We start from the raw sequence: 15,830 nt of genomic DNA, 5'->3' as shown, positions 1-15,830 counted from the left end.
AACAAACGCAGGCAGCACACTGGTACCTGGATAAATATATTAGTAAATAAATATATTTCTGAGCACATCAGCATATTCACACATCTCCGTGTGGATCGGACATAAATACACAGTTTGGCATATATATAAAACGTATTTTCCTATTTTTTTTTTGGATTGTTTTTGTGGTGGGGTTTTTTTGGGGTTTTGTTTTTGGTTTTTTTTTTTTTCCTGGGTCATAATTTATTCCCAAGCCCTGAGAGCCAGGACAGACTCAGCAAAAACAACCAAACTAAACAAGAAGCAACAACAACAAAACAAACCGATATTCACATTTCCGAAGGATCTGAAGGATCTGTGTAGGAGGGGGGATGTCCAGCCAGCCCAGTTGTGGATCCCAGCTCAGGGGGTGGGAGCTCCTGGGAAAAAGGGGGTCCCTGGGGAAGGGCTGGGCCTTCGGTTGGGACAGAGGGACCTTGGGATGCTCTGGTTTCCATCAGTTTTCAGCCTTGGATGCAATGAAGGAAAATGAGCTCTGCTTCACTGCTGGGATGCTGGAGGAATTCCATGATGGAGCCCCCGCATACTGAGCACTCAAAAGCATCACCCAGAAGCCAGAGGTACAGGAACTGCAGGGAGCCATTCCCTGTTTTCTCAGATATTGCTTCTTCCCTTCCCGGCAGCCAAGGACAGTCATCCGTCTACCAAAAAGGATCGTAAAACTCACCTTCCCAGAGAGTTCCCCCCTCTCCTCCCACCTGGGCCCCCACCAAGGCAGACCTGCAGCTGAACAAGGCCCACAGAGCAGAGCAACATCCAGCAGGGCCGTTTCTAGATGAAAAGGAGCAGCAGCATAAGGTCAGGAAAGGGAAACACTTGGAAGCAGGCACTGCCCTGGCACCCTGGTAATACTGCAGTGGGGAGTGGAGGGTGCATTAGTGCTCCCAAGAAGCTTGGGGCTTGCTGCAGATTCCCTGTTTAGTTAGGGATAAGGAGGGAAAAGAGAGGAGGACTTTTGACTGCAAAAGAGCCCACTTGTTCCTTTGAGCAGTGAAATGCATCCCTGGAAGCTCTCAGCCTTCTTGACTCCTAAAGAGAACAGTGGGAGCACCCTGACTTCATGGCCCTCCCCTCTGTGAAGTCCTCTGAGCCCTCCAGGATGGTCAAGGACGTGGGGGAGCTGGTTGAGACAAGCCATGGACAAAGTCCACAAGAAGCCAAACTTAGGGCAAATCTGGATCTGCTCCTGGGTATTTTCCTCTAGTCGAAAACTGACTTCCCTGTCAGGAAGGGAGAAAACATCTGAGCTTGTGTCTTCTGCCTGCAAGAAGAGCCTGGAAAGGTTTAAATGTAATTCTGGTGGGTTCTTTGATGAAAGAAATTAGTTTCTTCTCTACACTGAAAGGTCCTGCAGGGGCTCAGTCACAGGAGACAGGGAAGGGAATAGCAAGGGAATAATGAAACAGTGCTATTGGCTGATCACTGACTGTCAGGGGCTGATGAGCAGCTGGGAGAAAGATGCCTTTTTTCCAAGGATTAAGGGCAGCAAACCCCATAAAAAGCTTTCCTCACCACAAACGAAGGCAGAGGCAGAATTATCCTGAACTGGGACTGCATAACCAGTGTGCTCTCCCTCGAGCTGGAGAAGGTGCTGCTGATTCAAAGGAAGACACAGGAGGGTTGCTGAGCACTGAGCACATGGGGAAACCTGTTCCTACCCCAGGTTTCAAACTGTCAGGAGTTACCTTCAGCTCCAGTGTTGTATCCAGCAGTGTTTCCCTGTGCTTGGAAGCACTCGGTGCCATACAAATGTGCACTTCACATGGGAATCTGATTCTTTGGCCTGACTGATCATTTAGGGCAATGAGCTCAACAGGAATTCCCTGCTGTTTGGAAGCTGTTTGGGTCCTAGATGTTTTGAATTTGGCAGGTTTTATTTTACTTGAAGGTCTGCAAATTATGAGACGTAGGAAATAAGAACTAGTGACATCCAAAAAAACCCCCAAAACCTTCCACAAATGGGAGGGGGGGAAAAGTAGTAAACTGGAGCCTGATGATTTCTCAAGTTTTCTCCTTGCATCATCAAAATGTTGGAAAAGACAGAAGGGTATTCTAAAAAATCCCTTCAGAGGATCATTTCAGGTGTCTCAGAAATATGAAGGTAAGGCTGGGCAATGGATGGGGCCCTGCTCTGCATTTGTTATGGAGGCTTCTGCTGGGAATTTTTGCTGTGTCTTGAGGCAGTGAGAGAGGAAGCAGCAGGAACCACGTGAACTCAAGGATTTTCCATGACTCCTGTGACGGGGACACCTCAGGTTTGAAATACGCTCAAAAAATGAGTTGCTCTTAACAGGGCTGGCCATGACACCTAGTTTGAGGGTAGGTGGAGGAGTTAGAGGGTGAGTGAGAGACTTGTTCACATTGCCAGATGAGAGGGTGGATTCTTTGCAATGGAAAGAGTCTGACCCAGCTCCTTCCCAGAAATGCTGACGTTGTCCCTGTGTCTTCACCTCTCCTGCTGCTGCCAAATGCAGGGAATGGCCAAGACGGCGTCAGCTGAGGGGCACTGGAGGGATCAGAAGTGGTGAGAGCTGTTGGTTTCCACTGGAGTCAGAAGCAGCACCTTGCAGGGCAGACCTGTGAGCGGTGAGATGGAGAATAGCTTGTTCCTGTGTCTGAAATAGGCATGGAAAACTTAATTGGAGAAGTCTGGCTTTTGACCTAAGTGAGGAAATGAAGTCAGGAGCTACCAGGCCACAGAAAGTCATTTCTGCAGCTTTTGGTCTCGAAGGCTTGTTTATTTTTGAAGTGTTTAGCAAAACCTTCTGTGGCATGAACATGCCAAAATAGCAGCTTGCACTCCCTCGCTGAGCTCTCCCGCTGGTGCCTCTGCCCAGCCCACGCAGAGGTGCCACAGGGTGACCACGGGCTGCCTGTGCCTTCAGAGAAGGGGGCCTGGAGAGCACAGCTCTGTTTGTGGGACTGTTGCACTGTGGGGACGTGTGAGGAGACCACAAGTGCCCCACTGCTGTTTGCAGTCTGTGTCTGGCGGGGCCGGGCCGGGCATCGCACGGTCCTGTGCAGAGAGCGAGGTGTGAACTCCTCCTGCCGAACATCTGTGTCCACTCCAGCTCCCAGGGAGCAAACAGGCCAGTGTTTCATTAGACTGAGTGTTCATGGACATCCTGGACCTCCTCTTCAGATCCTGCACTCAAAGAAAAGGAGAAAGAAAAGTGTCAGCTACACCTGGCTGAACATTCCCAGGCTCTGCAGCTGCTGGGGCCTTGACCCTGCAAATACGGAGAACAGATGCTGCAGGGAAAGCCACTAAAAAAGCCACTAAGCCACTGGAAACAGGCTCCCCAGGGCATTGGTTATGGCCCCAAGCCTGACAGCGTGTTTGGACAATGCTCTCAGGCACAGGGTGGGATTGTTGGGGTGTTCTGAACAAGGCCAGGAGTTGGACTCGATGATCCTTGTGGGTCCCTTCCACCTCAGGATAGCCCACGATTCTATGAAGTTTCTCCCAATTTTTCAGAGGGAATTTTCTGGCCATCTCCCAACCAGTTTAGTCCTCTAAGGTAAAGTACAATAAAATGTAAAGTTGAGACATCAAGCTACTCTTTCAGAAGAGGCAGGCTAAGGGCACAGTCTTTCCCAGGACTCCCATCACTAACTGGGTGCTTGCCTTTGAGGCTTTCTGATGTTTGTTTTTTTAGAAAAATCTGTACAGCTGATTGAAAAATTATTAGGAACATAAAATAACACTCATTCCTATCACACAGAGCCAGGCAGCACCTTCCAGGGTGCACCAGAAACTCCAGACAACAAAAGCAGAGTGAGTGATGCAAGACAGGGATGGCACAAGTTTCACACTGTTCAAGAGGTTGCACAAATTCCTTCTGAGTCCCAACCAAGCTCAGGCTCTTCACCAGCCCCCTCTGCCTGGTGAATTATTGACAGGGAAATGCTCAGCAGTTTATTTTGAACCATTCAACTCAAGGGCTGCCTAAAAAGTGCACCCTGAGTCACTGCTCCAGCCAGCCCCTTTCTCTCCAAGTGTGTTCTCTCCAACTGCCTTTTGTCACCCACACCAAATGTCTGAGCCTGCCCAGAGCTCTCACACAGGGTCAGAATAGCCCAGTAAAGGCACACAGGCACTGTTTTTCCCACTTCCCTTTTCCTGAGTGTTCCTGAGATCCAAAGGAAACAAATGCCCATCTAGAGGTTCCTAGAGAGCAACTCAAAACAACTTTTCACAACAGTCACAGCAAACCCTGGATGGTTATACATCAGCAGTAGGAGCAGTAGGAGCAGTAGGAGCAGTAGGAGCAGAGCCTTGAAAAATAAATATAGGGGAAGAAAACAAACAAGTAAGATTCTGCTTGGAAAAATGTAGCTAATTGACATGGGAAAATTAATGTACATGGTGTTTTACATGAACATAAGTGTGCAGGCATGGCCAAAGTACCTGAAGACAGAGTTTGAGGGTATCAGACATTTGTGATTTGAGTCACCAGTACATGGAATAAGCCACTTCCAGCAGCTTCCCAGCTTCAATCCCTCTGTGATCAGATGCCCTCAGCCTCCAATAGCATTACTCTAGTATTTTCTGAAAGCTGTGCCTGTGTAAGTGTCCCCTGTTACACAGACAGAAAGGAAGGCTAAAAAAGAAAGGAGAGGTGGGAGAACCTTGGCTGCTGGACTGGCCATGGTGACCCATCCAAGGCAGTGACCTGGAGGAGCACATCTTGGTGACACCACAGGGGTTTTGAGGGTGGTCTTCTACCTCTAATCCCTCTCCCTCTCCCTGGTAAAGATCAAAGACGTGACATGAAAGGGAATGGCTGAGAGGATGAGCAGGAGAGGGAGGGGAAGAACGCCCAGAGTGCTGCAGGAGGTGAGGTTTCCCAGGGAGAGAAATCAAGAGATTTCATCAGCCTGTGCTGGGAGTAATCTGGCTGTTCTGGGATGCCATCCGGGCGTGCTGGGGCGGTTTAGGAAGCCATCTAGCTGTAATTCCCTGCCAGCTGTCTGACTTCCCTTAAAAGGATCCATCCAGCATTGTTCAAGGGTTGATCCTCCACTGGCACAACTCCCAGGTGTCGTTTCCCAGGCAAGAGAGGAGTCGGGGATGCATCTTTATGCAAACCCCACGGAGACAGGCTGGTGGAGGTGCTCGAGGAAGCAGCACAAACTCCAAGACCATCCGAGCCTCTCTGGGATCATCTGCCACGTCATTCCCTGCCCCGCCAGGGCACGGCACTGCCTGCACAGGTGGAGTTTCTCCAGGGGCTGTGGATCAGGATTCAGCCTCACCTGGCAGCTGGGCGAGGTAAGCACACACCTGGAGGCTGCTGCATCCCACAGCAGCACCAGCAGCTTCTGGAAACCCTGGTTTAGGGACTTCCTGAGCCGGGGGGTGTATTTGCATCTCTGCATTTGCCAGCTCTTGATCTGGGCTCTCAAATCCATTTTACTCCTGGCACTTACATCCTCTGGGCAACCAGCACCAGTTTCACTACACACCATGTGTTGCCTTTTGGGTGTTTTAAAGCTTCTGTTTCCCGTTTGATGCTACCAATTACTTTGTTCTAAGCACCAGTGAGTCCCTCTTATCTGCCTTCTCCCCTGCTTTCCTGATTTCATATCCTCTCTTTCATATCCTCTGCTAATCACCTTTTTCCCACATGAAAGTCTCACTATTCTTTGTTTTCTCAGAAAACCCCATCACTGCCATCCCTCTCTGCCCTTCTCCCAACCCTGCTATTTCCCTTTTTGAGAAGAGGTGTGCAGGAGCTCTGAGCTCACCACAGGCTTATGCAGCTGCATGAAGGCACTTTCTGCTTGTCTCACATTAGTGCCCAGCCAGCTCCTAAGAATAATTTGATTTTTACTCAGAAGTGGCTCTGCTTGTGTGGTGTTTTGTGCTACTTCCATGGGATTTCCCCCACCACTCTGCCCCCCACAGCTCAGCAGCAGGAGATCCCTCTGTAACACTCTGTATCCAGCTTTAACGCTGACATCCTGATGGATTTTATCTGCTACACACTTTGCTATCTCCTCTCCTTGTCCAGGATATTTATGAGCTTGCTGGAAGGTGCAGACAGTTGGAGAACTCCACTTTGCTCCTTCTCTGAGTAATTTCCCTCCATTAAGTCTGGTCCACACTTTGTCTCCTATTTTCTAGCCAGTTATTTACCTATGAGAGCACCTTCCCTTTTATCCTTTGAGAGCTTCCTTCCCCTAAAAGATGTGCCAGGCATTATCTCTCCTTACAGAAGCTGGGGTGCCTCCTCCCCTGGTTTTCACATTCAGCCATGTGCCTACAAGTCAGCCCCTCCATTTGAATTCTTAACAATTTGCTTGGCTGGAAAGTCAGGCTCATCATTCTGTGGCTTCAGCTATTTCCAGCTGATATTGCCCCCAGCTCTTCCTTCTGGCTCTGGGCATGGATAAGAGATTGCAGGCCACGTTCAGGATTTATCAGCTCTGTGCTTGAGCCCTGCAGGATGCCCAGGGGGTGAGCTGTACCCCTGGCAATTTGTTACTCTCCACTGTATTTCAGAGTCACTCAAACTGATGATCTGATTCATGAGGGATCCTGTAGCCCCTGCCCTGTGCAGGGTGAGAACCTCCCCAAGCGCTTCCAGGCTGATCACTATTGTAATAAATTCAGTTTGTTCTGCTCTCCCTGCACTTACAGCCCTTGAACATCCCTCAGACCTGTGTTATTCCCTGGATCTGCAGAGCCTCAGGCAGCCTTCTCCCTTCTGATGGAGCTGGAAATGTTTGCATTAATAGTCTCTCTGTTTTTCACAAGCTGTTCACAGAAATCTTCCCTCGTGTGCTTCTCCATGGCTCTGCACTTAGCTTGGCATCCTGATTTCCTTGTGTGGTGTGTCTTACCACACCTTGACTCTGGAAGAACAGCTTCCCAGTGCCCTCTCTGCCCTGCTGCTTGGCCAGCCCTTTCTGGGGCTTTAAATGATCCCTGTGCCCAAAAGCATCTTAGTCTTTTGACTGCTTCTTTCAGAATTATTATTAAAAAACTCTCATGTCTCTGTAGGCTCCTCTTTGCACCCTGTACTGACATAGTGTGTTATAACCAAAATGCCACCCTCCTACTTAGGGGCAATTGGGGATTTTTGTGTCACTTGTCATTGGACTTCACACTCTCCTTAGGACAGAGTGTCCCTCCCATACCACCAGAAGAGACACACTCTTCTCCTCTCTGTAATTTCACCTGGGAATTACAGGGTCCTGCTCTTTGTTTTTCCTCTAAAATGGGTTTCTGAAGAGTTTATGTCAAAACTTTAATTTAAAGCTGGGTTTTCTAATTCATCCCTTTATATTTTTAGCCTTATGCCATTTATCTGGAGACACTGATGTGTTTCTTCTTTGGTCTCCTTGTCTGTGTTTTGTGTCCTGCTTACATAGGACTGTCTATTGAGATTGTTCTTTGCTCTTTTTACTTGGTCTCTACTGATTTCCACCTTTCCCAAGACAAAGCACCAATGTGATTATAACTCAGAGGTTGTGTTATGTCAACCAATGTGTTTTCAGCCTGGTGGCTTTTCTGCATAAGCCCTGCACAAGCTTTCTGCTCTGCCCTCTGTTCCTGATAAGGCTAAATCCTAAATCTATGTATTTTCTCAGCCTTACAAGGAGCTTCTGATCTCTGGCTGGTCCTGAAAGCATCCCCAGAAGCTACTGCAGTCAAATAGAGCCACAGTGCTTTCAAACACGTTGGTCCTTCCAGCTCCAAGAGAGAATGAAGGCTGGGTGTGCTTGGCAAAGCAGCTGGCACTGGCTCTGGGTGGGGGCCAGAGAGCCAAAAAGAGGGGGGCACAGACTGAGGCCACTGGGACCACCTCCAAAGAGACTTCACAGGCGTGGACCTCGCAATGCCCTGGGCACGGCAGCACCCAGCACACCTCTTTGGGCGCACAGACTCCTGCTCTGGGGGCTTGGGGAGGCCCCCCAGGTTCAGGTAGGAGCTCAAAGCAACTCCTGAGCAGCTTTCCCTGAGCCAGCAGAGCTCTCTCCACGTGGAAGCCCCCGCTGTGATCCCGGGAGGGCATCAGCACTCAGAGCTACCCGTGAACCAGAGGCACCTCTGCACTGCTGCCTCCTCATCTCTCCGAACGGCAGCATCCCCGCGGGCCTCCCGATCACCCATCTGCGGTGTCAGGCACTTCTGTGCCTGGGAACAAAATCTGTTCCTGGGAGTCTGGGAGGCCGGAGCGCCGTGGGGAACCAGGCCCGTGCCCATCCAGCCCCCCCTGCCCCGCTGCCCCCGCGGCTGGAGCTGCCCCGGGAGCCTGGGCGTGGAGCGGGGCTGGACAGACGAGCACCGGGAGGAAGCGATTATCTCTGCGGCACAATGGGCACGGTGAGTCACGAGTTTAGGGCCAGTGTTTTAAGAGAAATTAGGCAGCCAGATCTGTGTTTGGTATCGAAATCAAAAGGATTTGCCCGAGGAGCTGCAGTGAGTCAGTGGCAGGGGGAGGAAGGGAGCCGGGCTCTGCTCCCAGCCGGCACCTGCCCGGGCTGACGTGCAGGTTGCTGTGTTCAGAGGACCTGAGAGAGCAAGACCTGGGAGCTAAACTCGGGTTCTTTCAAAGAGCCTCGACTCAAAGGCATTTTCCCTCTCTCAGTGAGAGATGTGCAGCAGTTAGGCAAAGGGCCAAACTTTAATTACATCTGATTTCCAAAAGACACTAAAAAGCAACTCCCACGCAACAAAGGCAGGTGAGAAACGAGGGATGTGCAAATCCATCAACTCATTGAGTCTGTTCTACTACCACCCGCCACACACACTTCCTTCCTCACTGATTGCAGTTAGCTGGGCTTGGCTAGAACAACTGGAGCCCAAAAAGCCTTGAAGATAATGACTCTGCCAGTAAGACACCCAGACTGGTGCGAGGACACTGAGAAACGTGGTCCCATCCCTCCCTTTGGGAGATGCTCCAGCTGCTGGAGATGTTTAGTTAAAATTAGCCACCTTATTTCTCATATGCAGTATTTTAGGGTTTGGTGCACTCATTAACACACTTGCTCATCGTTCAGGCCACCATCTCCAGACAGGTGAGCCCTGAAACGCTCCTGCTGTCAGTGCTTCCATGGGGAAGGTGCCAGGTGTCCTGGCATCCAGAGCTCCTTCGGCAAACCCCCCTCATTCACCTGCTCCCTGCAAAGAGAGGAGCACACCAGACTTACCCTGCCCACCCTGCTGGGACGGGCAGTGCAGGTGGAGACTCAGACTGTGCCTGTGGGTGCCTGTCCCTGAGAAATCCGCAGGAACCGGGCGGGTTCCCTCCCGTCCCGACACCCCCTCCTCCTGCTTCCTCAGCTCGGAGCTGGACTGTGGCACCAAACACTTCCAGAGCGGCCGGGAGCCGGAGCCACCGGGCAGGGGAGCGCTTGGGATCAGGGGCTGGACCTCGGGAGAGCAGCGGGAGCCACTGGGGTGGCCGTGGGGAAGGTGAGTATCGCAGGCTTTGGGCAGGGCCGAGTCCTTGGGCAGCAGAGCGGGGTCGGGCTCCAGGGAACACTTTCTTTTCCTTCGGTGATGCCGGCTCTGCAGGCTGTGTCTTGGGGGCAGCAGGGCAAGGGATGTGCCAGCTGCTCCCAACTGTCTGTTGGCATCTACACTGAAGTCCAACCTGTTTGGAGAAGCGGAGAGGGCATGAGGGGGCTCCCGGCCTTCCTGGGGACAGGCTGGCTGTCCTGCCAGAGCTGCCTCCTGCAGCACAGCGCTACTTTCCGGAGGCTGCTGGCAGTGATGGCTCTTCTCAGTCCTCTTTTGTGTCCGAGCCCCGTGGAGGCCAACCTTGGCCCCAGAGTAGCGGGGTTTGCGTGGCACAGGCCCCTGCCCGGCACGCCCGGGGGGACACTCCGTGTCCCGTCGGTAGTGGTGGTGCTGGTGGTGGTGGTAGTGGACGTGGCTGAGCACCTGGGGCTTGGCTGGAGCAGCCCCCCCGGGCACCACGAGGTCCAAGGACCTGGGCCGCCTCTCCCTGGGCGGCCGCAGCGGCTCCTGGCCGTGGTCCGTGGCGGGGCCCTCGGAGCTGCAGTACACGAAGGGATCGTAGTCGCTGCTCAGGGAGCTGCGGAACGTGGAGCAGCTGCCGTGGATGCCCTGCAGACTGATGTCCGTGCAGTTCAACATGGAGTCGCTGGAGGAGCCGTGGCAGGGCCCCGAGCTGGAGTCGCTGCCCGGCCCGTCCGCCAGGTACCCGCTGTGCTCCGTCAGGTAACTCTCCCCGGAGCCGCTGCTGTTGTGCTGGTGCCCGTGGCTCACCCCCCGGCGCAGGGCGGGCGCGCGGTGCTGCTTCTGTGCCAGGGCTGCCTTGAGCCCGGGGCAGGGGGGCTGGGCCTGCAGGGAACACGTCCTGTGGGGTGCCAGCGCCTGCCCACACGCCGAGGGCACGGGGAGCTGCTGGCCCAGCAGGCCTGGGGCCATCGGGGACGTGTGGCCGCAGGCGAGCAGGGAGGGGGCCGGTCTGTAGGGCATGTAGTGGATGGTGTCAAAATCCAGCTGGGAGAGCTCTGGGGAGTGGAAGAAGGGGTTGCCGTGGGCTGGCTCCGGGGGAAAGCTCCTGAGGTTCCTCTGAGGATACGGGTGTGGGAGGTGGTAAAGGGCATGTCCTGGGTGCTGGCGGAAAAGGTGGAGTCGCCGTCCAGGCTCCATGTCCTGAGGGGCCAGCCTGGAGCTGGCAGCCGTGGCCTGGTCCGTTGAGTCTCTGGCTGTGGAGAGAAAAGGGAGCATCCAGCACATGTCCCACAGCCCAGCTGTACCTCTGGCACCAACTCCACTGCCCTCCCACCACAGTGCCACATCCTGCCCGTGTCCCGCAATTCCTCATTGCCACCACCAAACAACCCCGATGGTCCTGCACACTCAGTGCTTTCCCTGCTGCCCCCCTCCCTTGCCCACAGATCCCAAGACTGGAAACCCCTCCTCTTGGTGCAGGTCCCAAGCTCAGTGTCCTGCTGTGCCCTGGGGGGCTCACACACAGGGACCCCTCTCCATGGACACACCATCCCGTACATTCCATGCACAGGGACACGTGGAGCTGCTGATGCATCACCCAAGGGTACCTGGAGCTCCTGGTCACAACCCCTGCACCCAACCCCGTGCCTGCCCAGAAAATGCTGTGTCTGAGCCCTACCAAGAATATTGAACATGCAAAGGGGACACGTGTGGTGTTGCTGCAGCCAAGGGTCAACACACTCCCGATGGAACTCGTGGGAGCACGAGATGATCCGCAGCTCCTAGAGAGAAGAGGAGGAGTATGAGCAATGAGAACCATGTTCCAGGACCTGGATGGGTCCTTCTTGATGGAAGCGAGCCTTGCAGGATGGAAAGATGTCTAAGAGTGAGGGATCTGCAGCCCAGCTGTGCACTGAGGAGGCTGTGCAGTAGCTCAGGTTCTGCTCTGGGGTGTAAATGTCCAGAGAGGTGAAAGCCCTTGGAAACAGGGAGGTTTCAGGCCGGGTGCTCTGGAGCAGCAAACCCCACTTTTGTCCTGTTGTTTCAACACGGATGTTTTATGGACATTTTACCCAAGAGCCACAGCTGGAGATGTGCATCAGGAGATCTGAGGGACTCCAGCAGAGACAGGGCTCTTTTGGCCAAGAGGCAGGCAGACTCCATGGATGCTGGCCCTTTCCCAGCCCTCAGGAGGGCTGCAGAAGGAAATATCACCAGGGCCTCCCACTCTTGCCACGCTCAGCTCCTACCACCAATCCCACCCGGGAATTTTGGAGCTGTGGTTGCCCAGCAGCCCTGCCCACATCCTACCTGGCCCTCGCTGAACTCCTCCAGGCAGATGGCACAGACTGGGGCGGAGCTGCAGCTGCTGGCCGAGTCCCACCGCGACGCCGGGCGGCACCGGGGCTGGTACCGGCGTGTGGCCAACTGCCCGATGGCCTGCAGGGTCTGCTGCTGCACGGAGTCCTGACAGACAGGGGAGGCTTTCAGGACAGGCATTCCCCTTTCCAAAATGGGGTTATCAGGAATTTGGGGATGTTACTCATTTCCAGAGGTGGCTTTCTGTCTAACCTGACTTAGCCAGGGGAGGCTTTTGTCACCAGCAGGAGACGGCTGGCTCTGGACATTCAAAATCGCTCAGCAATGCTGAGTTTTTGAGCTCCAAAGGATTGTCTCTCTACAGGAAACACGGGATATTCTCATAGAGGAAAATACATCTAACTCTAGGAAGATGATTAGAAATTTCTTCATTTCTACTAAAAATACTAAATCATAGAACCACAGAATCACCAAATGGTTTGGGTTGGAAGGGACCTTAAAGCTCATCTTGTTCCAACCCCCTGCCATAGGCAGGGACTGCCTTCGCACTAGCCGGGCGGTTGCTCGCAAGCCGCATCAACCTGGCTTGGACACTTCGCAGGGATGGGGGGCAGCAGGGGCAGCTTCTCTGGGCAACCTGTGGCCAGGGGCCTCGCACTCAAGAGGGAAGGATTCCTTCCCAATATCTCATCTAACCCTGCCCTCTGGCAGTTTGAAGCCATTCCCCCTTGTCCCCCCACTGTCTGCCCATTTCCCCAATTCCCAAACAATGTCTGTTCCCGCCTTTTGTGTATTCCTGTGGCTCCAGGGGGTCCCTACCTGAGTCCTGTTCAGTTGGCACTTTGTGCGGACAACGAAAATCAAAACGATGACGACCACAGTGCTGACCACGGTGAGGAGGATCCACACGTCGTAGTCTGGCTGTTGGATAAAACAGGAGAGAAATCACTCTTGTGTGGCAGACTTGGGAATAAGAGGCTTGGCAGGGGTCTCCCAATCTCTTCTGGCCCATCAGCCTTTGAACACAAGGCCAAGCTCTACCTCTTTGCTCTTTACAGAAAAAGGAAAAAAGGGTTCGGCCTTTTTTTTGGACATCCCACCAAGAATGGAAAATCTCTGTCTTGCAGCATCTCAGCTCCCCCAGTGCCATGGTCTAAGGCAGCATAAGATGACAAAACCAAGGTTTGGTCTCCCCTGAAGAGACAGAGAACCCCCTCACCTCACTCGTGGCGTTGGAGCAAAAGACACTAAATAAGCTGAAAGTGCTTTTGAGCCTTTATTTGCAGCAGGTCATCTGAATGCTACAGACAGCTCCTGCCAAGGGCTCTGATCTCTGTCCCTTGGGAGCAAAGCTCTGGGAAAGCCCTGTGCTGTGGCTTGGGAGGGAGGATGTGGGAGGCAGTGGGAATGGTGTGTGTCTCACCCAGGCTGGTGGCTCCTTGACCTCTATCTTCACATGAGCCTCTCTGTTCTTGTTCACGACGCTCATGAGCTGCTCAGCATCGTGGCCCCTGATCAGAACCACGGGCTGGCTCAGGCCTCTGGGCTTCCTCAGCTGCAAAGGAACAAACACAGTGAGAGCTGGTCCAGAACAGCCTGGAAAAGGACAATCCTGGTCCCCCAGGCATGTCGGATCCTCCTGATGCTTCTTGCACACACTTCAGAGACTGACTGCTCCCCCAGATCTGCACTGTCTCTCTAGGATGAATATGAATTAGATTGAAGCTCCTCCTCTTGTACCAACTCTCCAGCATTGGAAAAATACTCAGTTTTCCCTGCTGGTGACTCCTCATGCCCAGCTGGACACTGCTTGGTGTCTCTTGAGCTCCTCTTCAAGCCCCTGTGCAAAAGTTCTTTGTGTCTCCTCTTCCCTGTGGGAACTGCCAACAGCACTGCCAAGTGCTGCCTTCCCACAGAAATGCTTCCTCTACTCTTCCTGTGAGACCCATCCAGTTCCCCTCCTCCCTGAGGACATTCTGGTTGTTCCTGGTCATACTGGCATGGGCTGGCTCAGCAAGTGTCCAAGCCTGCTCCCCTCCAGACTGACCCAGACTGGACCAGGGTGGCCATCGGACCCACTGACCACTTCCTGTGCCCTGGGGGGTCCTGGGGGCACCCAGAGGTGAGTGCCTGGGTCTGGGCACAGGGATGTGAGTGGAGGTGCAGATGGTCGTGAAGACCACGGAGGCTGCAGGGTCTGAGTTGTTGAGAGTTGCCACTCTTGGCTTTGGTATTGCAGATGGGGAAGCTGGGAAAGTGGGATCAGAGGCTCAGAGGGATCAGAGACTGGGATCTGAACAACCCTGGAGTCACCTCATGGACCTGCACTTGCTGCTGCCTTTCTCTGGCATCAGAAATTCATCTGTAAGTGCATAAAAGAGCCAGGAGGGATGGATCCAGCAAGGAGTCAGCCCAGAGTTTGGATAAGCTCAGGCACCAGCTCCCCTGTCTGTCCTCAGTCAAATGCTGGATGCTTTTCATTATCCCTGGAACATCTGGATAGGGAACTGATTCTATTCCAGAGATGACAGCAATGCTGGGGGAAGAGACCTTTGGAGGTCTCTAAACCTGCACCAAGAGTGTTGCAGGGAGGGCTGTGACTTGGGCTTGAAAACTTGAGAAGTCACCTTTCCCTGGAGGTAAACTGGGCTGCCTGGAGTAGATGAAATTAGGAAATCCGTGCCTTCCCAAGAGGAAGCATCCAGCTCCTGGCAGAAAAGCTCAACTGACCAGATAATGTCCTCTGGGAGTGTAGATGTCCCCTGGAGTGAAGGAAAGAGGAACCAACTCTTCATGGGTGAGTGGGGTGAGAGCCAACATCCAGCACCAGCTGGGACCTGGGACTTTCTGCTGGTGGCTGGTGGCTCCTGATGGACACATTTTGGGAGGGGACAGGAGCACTGTGGTTTAGCTGAGAGTATTAATGGGGTCTGTACCTGATCAGCAGCACTTTCATCGTCAGTAATATCGAAAAGGATCGCACGGGCTCCACGCTCCCCCGCCAGCTTTGCCTGTCCAAAACAACAGAAGCTTCAGAGGACACTCTGCACTGTCCCCTGTGTCAACACCCACCATTTGGATCCATGTCTGCCTCCCAGGTTCTTTGCAGGGAAAGAAGCACCTGCTTAGACTGAGGAAACCATTTGATTCCTGTGCTTGTGTTGGGCTGCAGTGCCCGCTCCTGCCAGAGCTCTGGGGCTCCTTCTCCCTATGGTTGGGGAGATGAATTAGTTGGTGGCCTTGCAATCACAGCAGGACACAAACCTAAACATTCCCCAGCTGCCTGTGCCATGTGCCCCTTTGCTTCAGAGCTGGATTTGCTGGGGAGGGATCTGCTGACCTACACAACCTTCCCATCCCAGGACAGCAGAATCCTCCACATCCCACCTCTCACCGTGGGGCATCTTCAGTGCCCTCCTTTGGATGGCCCTGGGCTGTCTGAGGGCCTGACTCCCACACACGCTGCTCTCCCTGGTCCCTGTCCCTGCACTCCTCAGGGAGCAGCTCAGGCAGTGCCCGGGTTGCAGATCTGCTCTCGGATGAGGAGTGGGATGGCTTTCCACAGCTCAGCTTAAAGACCCACCCATCTGAGCTCACATGCCACCCTGGTGAGGTAAAGCTCACTGCCTGGGGACCTCGTGGGGTCACCCACCTCCTCCCAGCCGGCCCTGGGATCCCTCTGGGCAGGCAGAGGCAGCCTGAGGAGATGGAACGTGAACAGAACGCAGGGCTGGGCTGCTCTTACTCAGGCGGAGCCCTTTGATCCTGCGTCCTGAGCCTGTGCAAACAGGGAGCAGTTCACCCTCTGCAGGGCCAAACCCCAGCTCGGGGGCCAGAGGTCAGAGCTGCCGCTTCCCAGCTGCAATATCAAACACAGGGAGCTGGCTGGGCCCAGGGATGGGGCATTCCCGGCATGGAGAGCGGCAGCTGAGCGGGATCTGCTCCATCCCTCACACAGTCACAGAGTCACAGAATGTGCTGAGCTGGGAGGGACCCCCAAGGATCACGGAATCCAACCCTCAGCCCTGCACAG

At 53.7% G+C, this 15,830-nt stretch overlaps 1 protein-coding gene across 1 annotated transcript in view; it reads right to left on the bottom strand.

The window, feature by feature from the left end:
• Positions 1-23: 23 nt before the first annotated feature.
• Positions 24-15,830, bottom strand: part of RNF43 (ring finger protein 43) — a 60,226-nt gene continuing 44,419 nt past the window's right edge. The window contains exons 4-10 of the mRNA XM_008925874.4: positions 14,734-14,808; positions 13,221-13,352; positions 12,617-12,718; positions 11,789-11,944; positions 11,157-11,259; positions 9,202-10,731; positions 24-3,184 (exon numbers count right to left, since the gene is read on the bottom strand). Of these exons, the coding sequence (XP_008924122.4) occupies positions 3,141-3,184; positions 9,202-10,731; positions 11,157-11,259; positions 11,789-11,944; positions 12,617-12,718; positions 13,221-13,352; positions 14,734-14,808 (2,142 nt within the window). The 3' untranslated portion in view covers positions 24-3,140. The remainder of the gene's footprint in view (positions 3,185-9,201; positions 10,732-11,156; positions 11,260-11,788; positions 11,945-12,616; positions 12,719-13,220; positions 13,353-14,733; positions 14,809-15,830) is intronic.

Source organism: Manacus vitellinus, unplaced genomic scaffold, assembly GCF_001715985.3.
Source record: "Manacus vitellinus isolate BGI_N305 unplaced genomic scaffold, ASM171598v3 scaffold_32_pilon, whole genome shotgun sequence".
Classification (NCBI taxonomy): domain Eukaryota; kingdom Metazoa; phylum Chordata; class Aves; order Passeriformes; family Pipridae; genus Manacus; species Manacus vitellinus.
The sequence above is the reverse complement of the archived record's forward strand: the minus strand, read 5'-3'. Positions and strand labels throughout refer to the sequence as shown.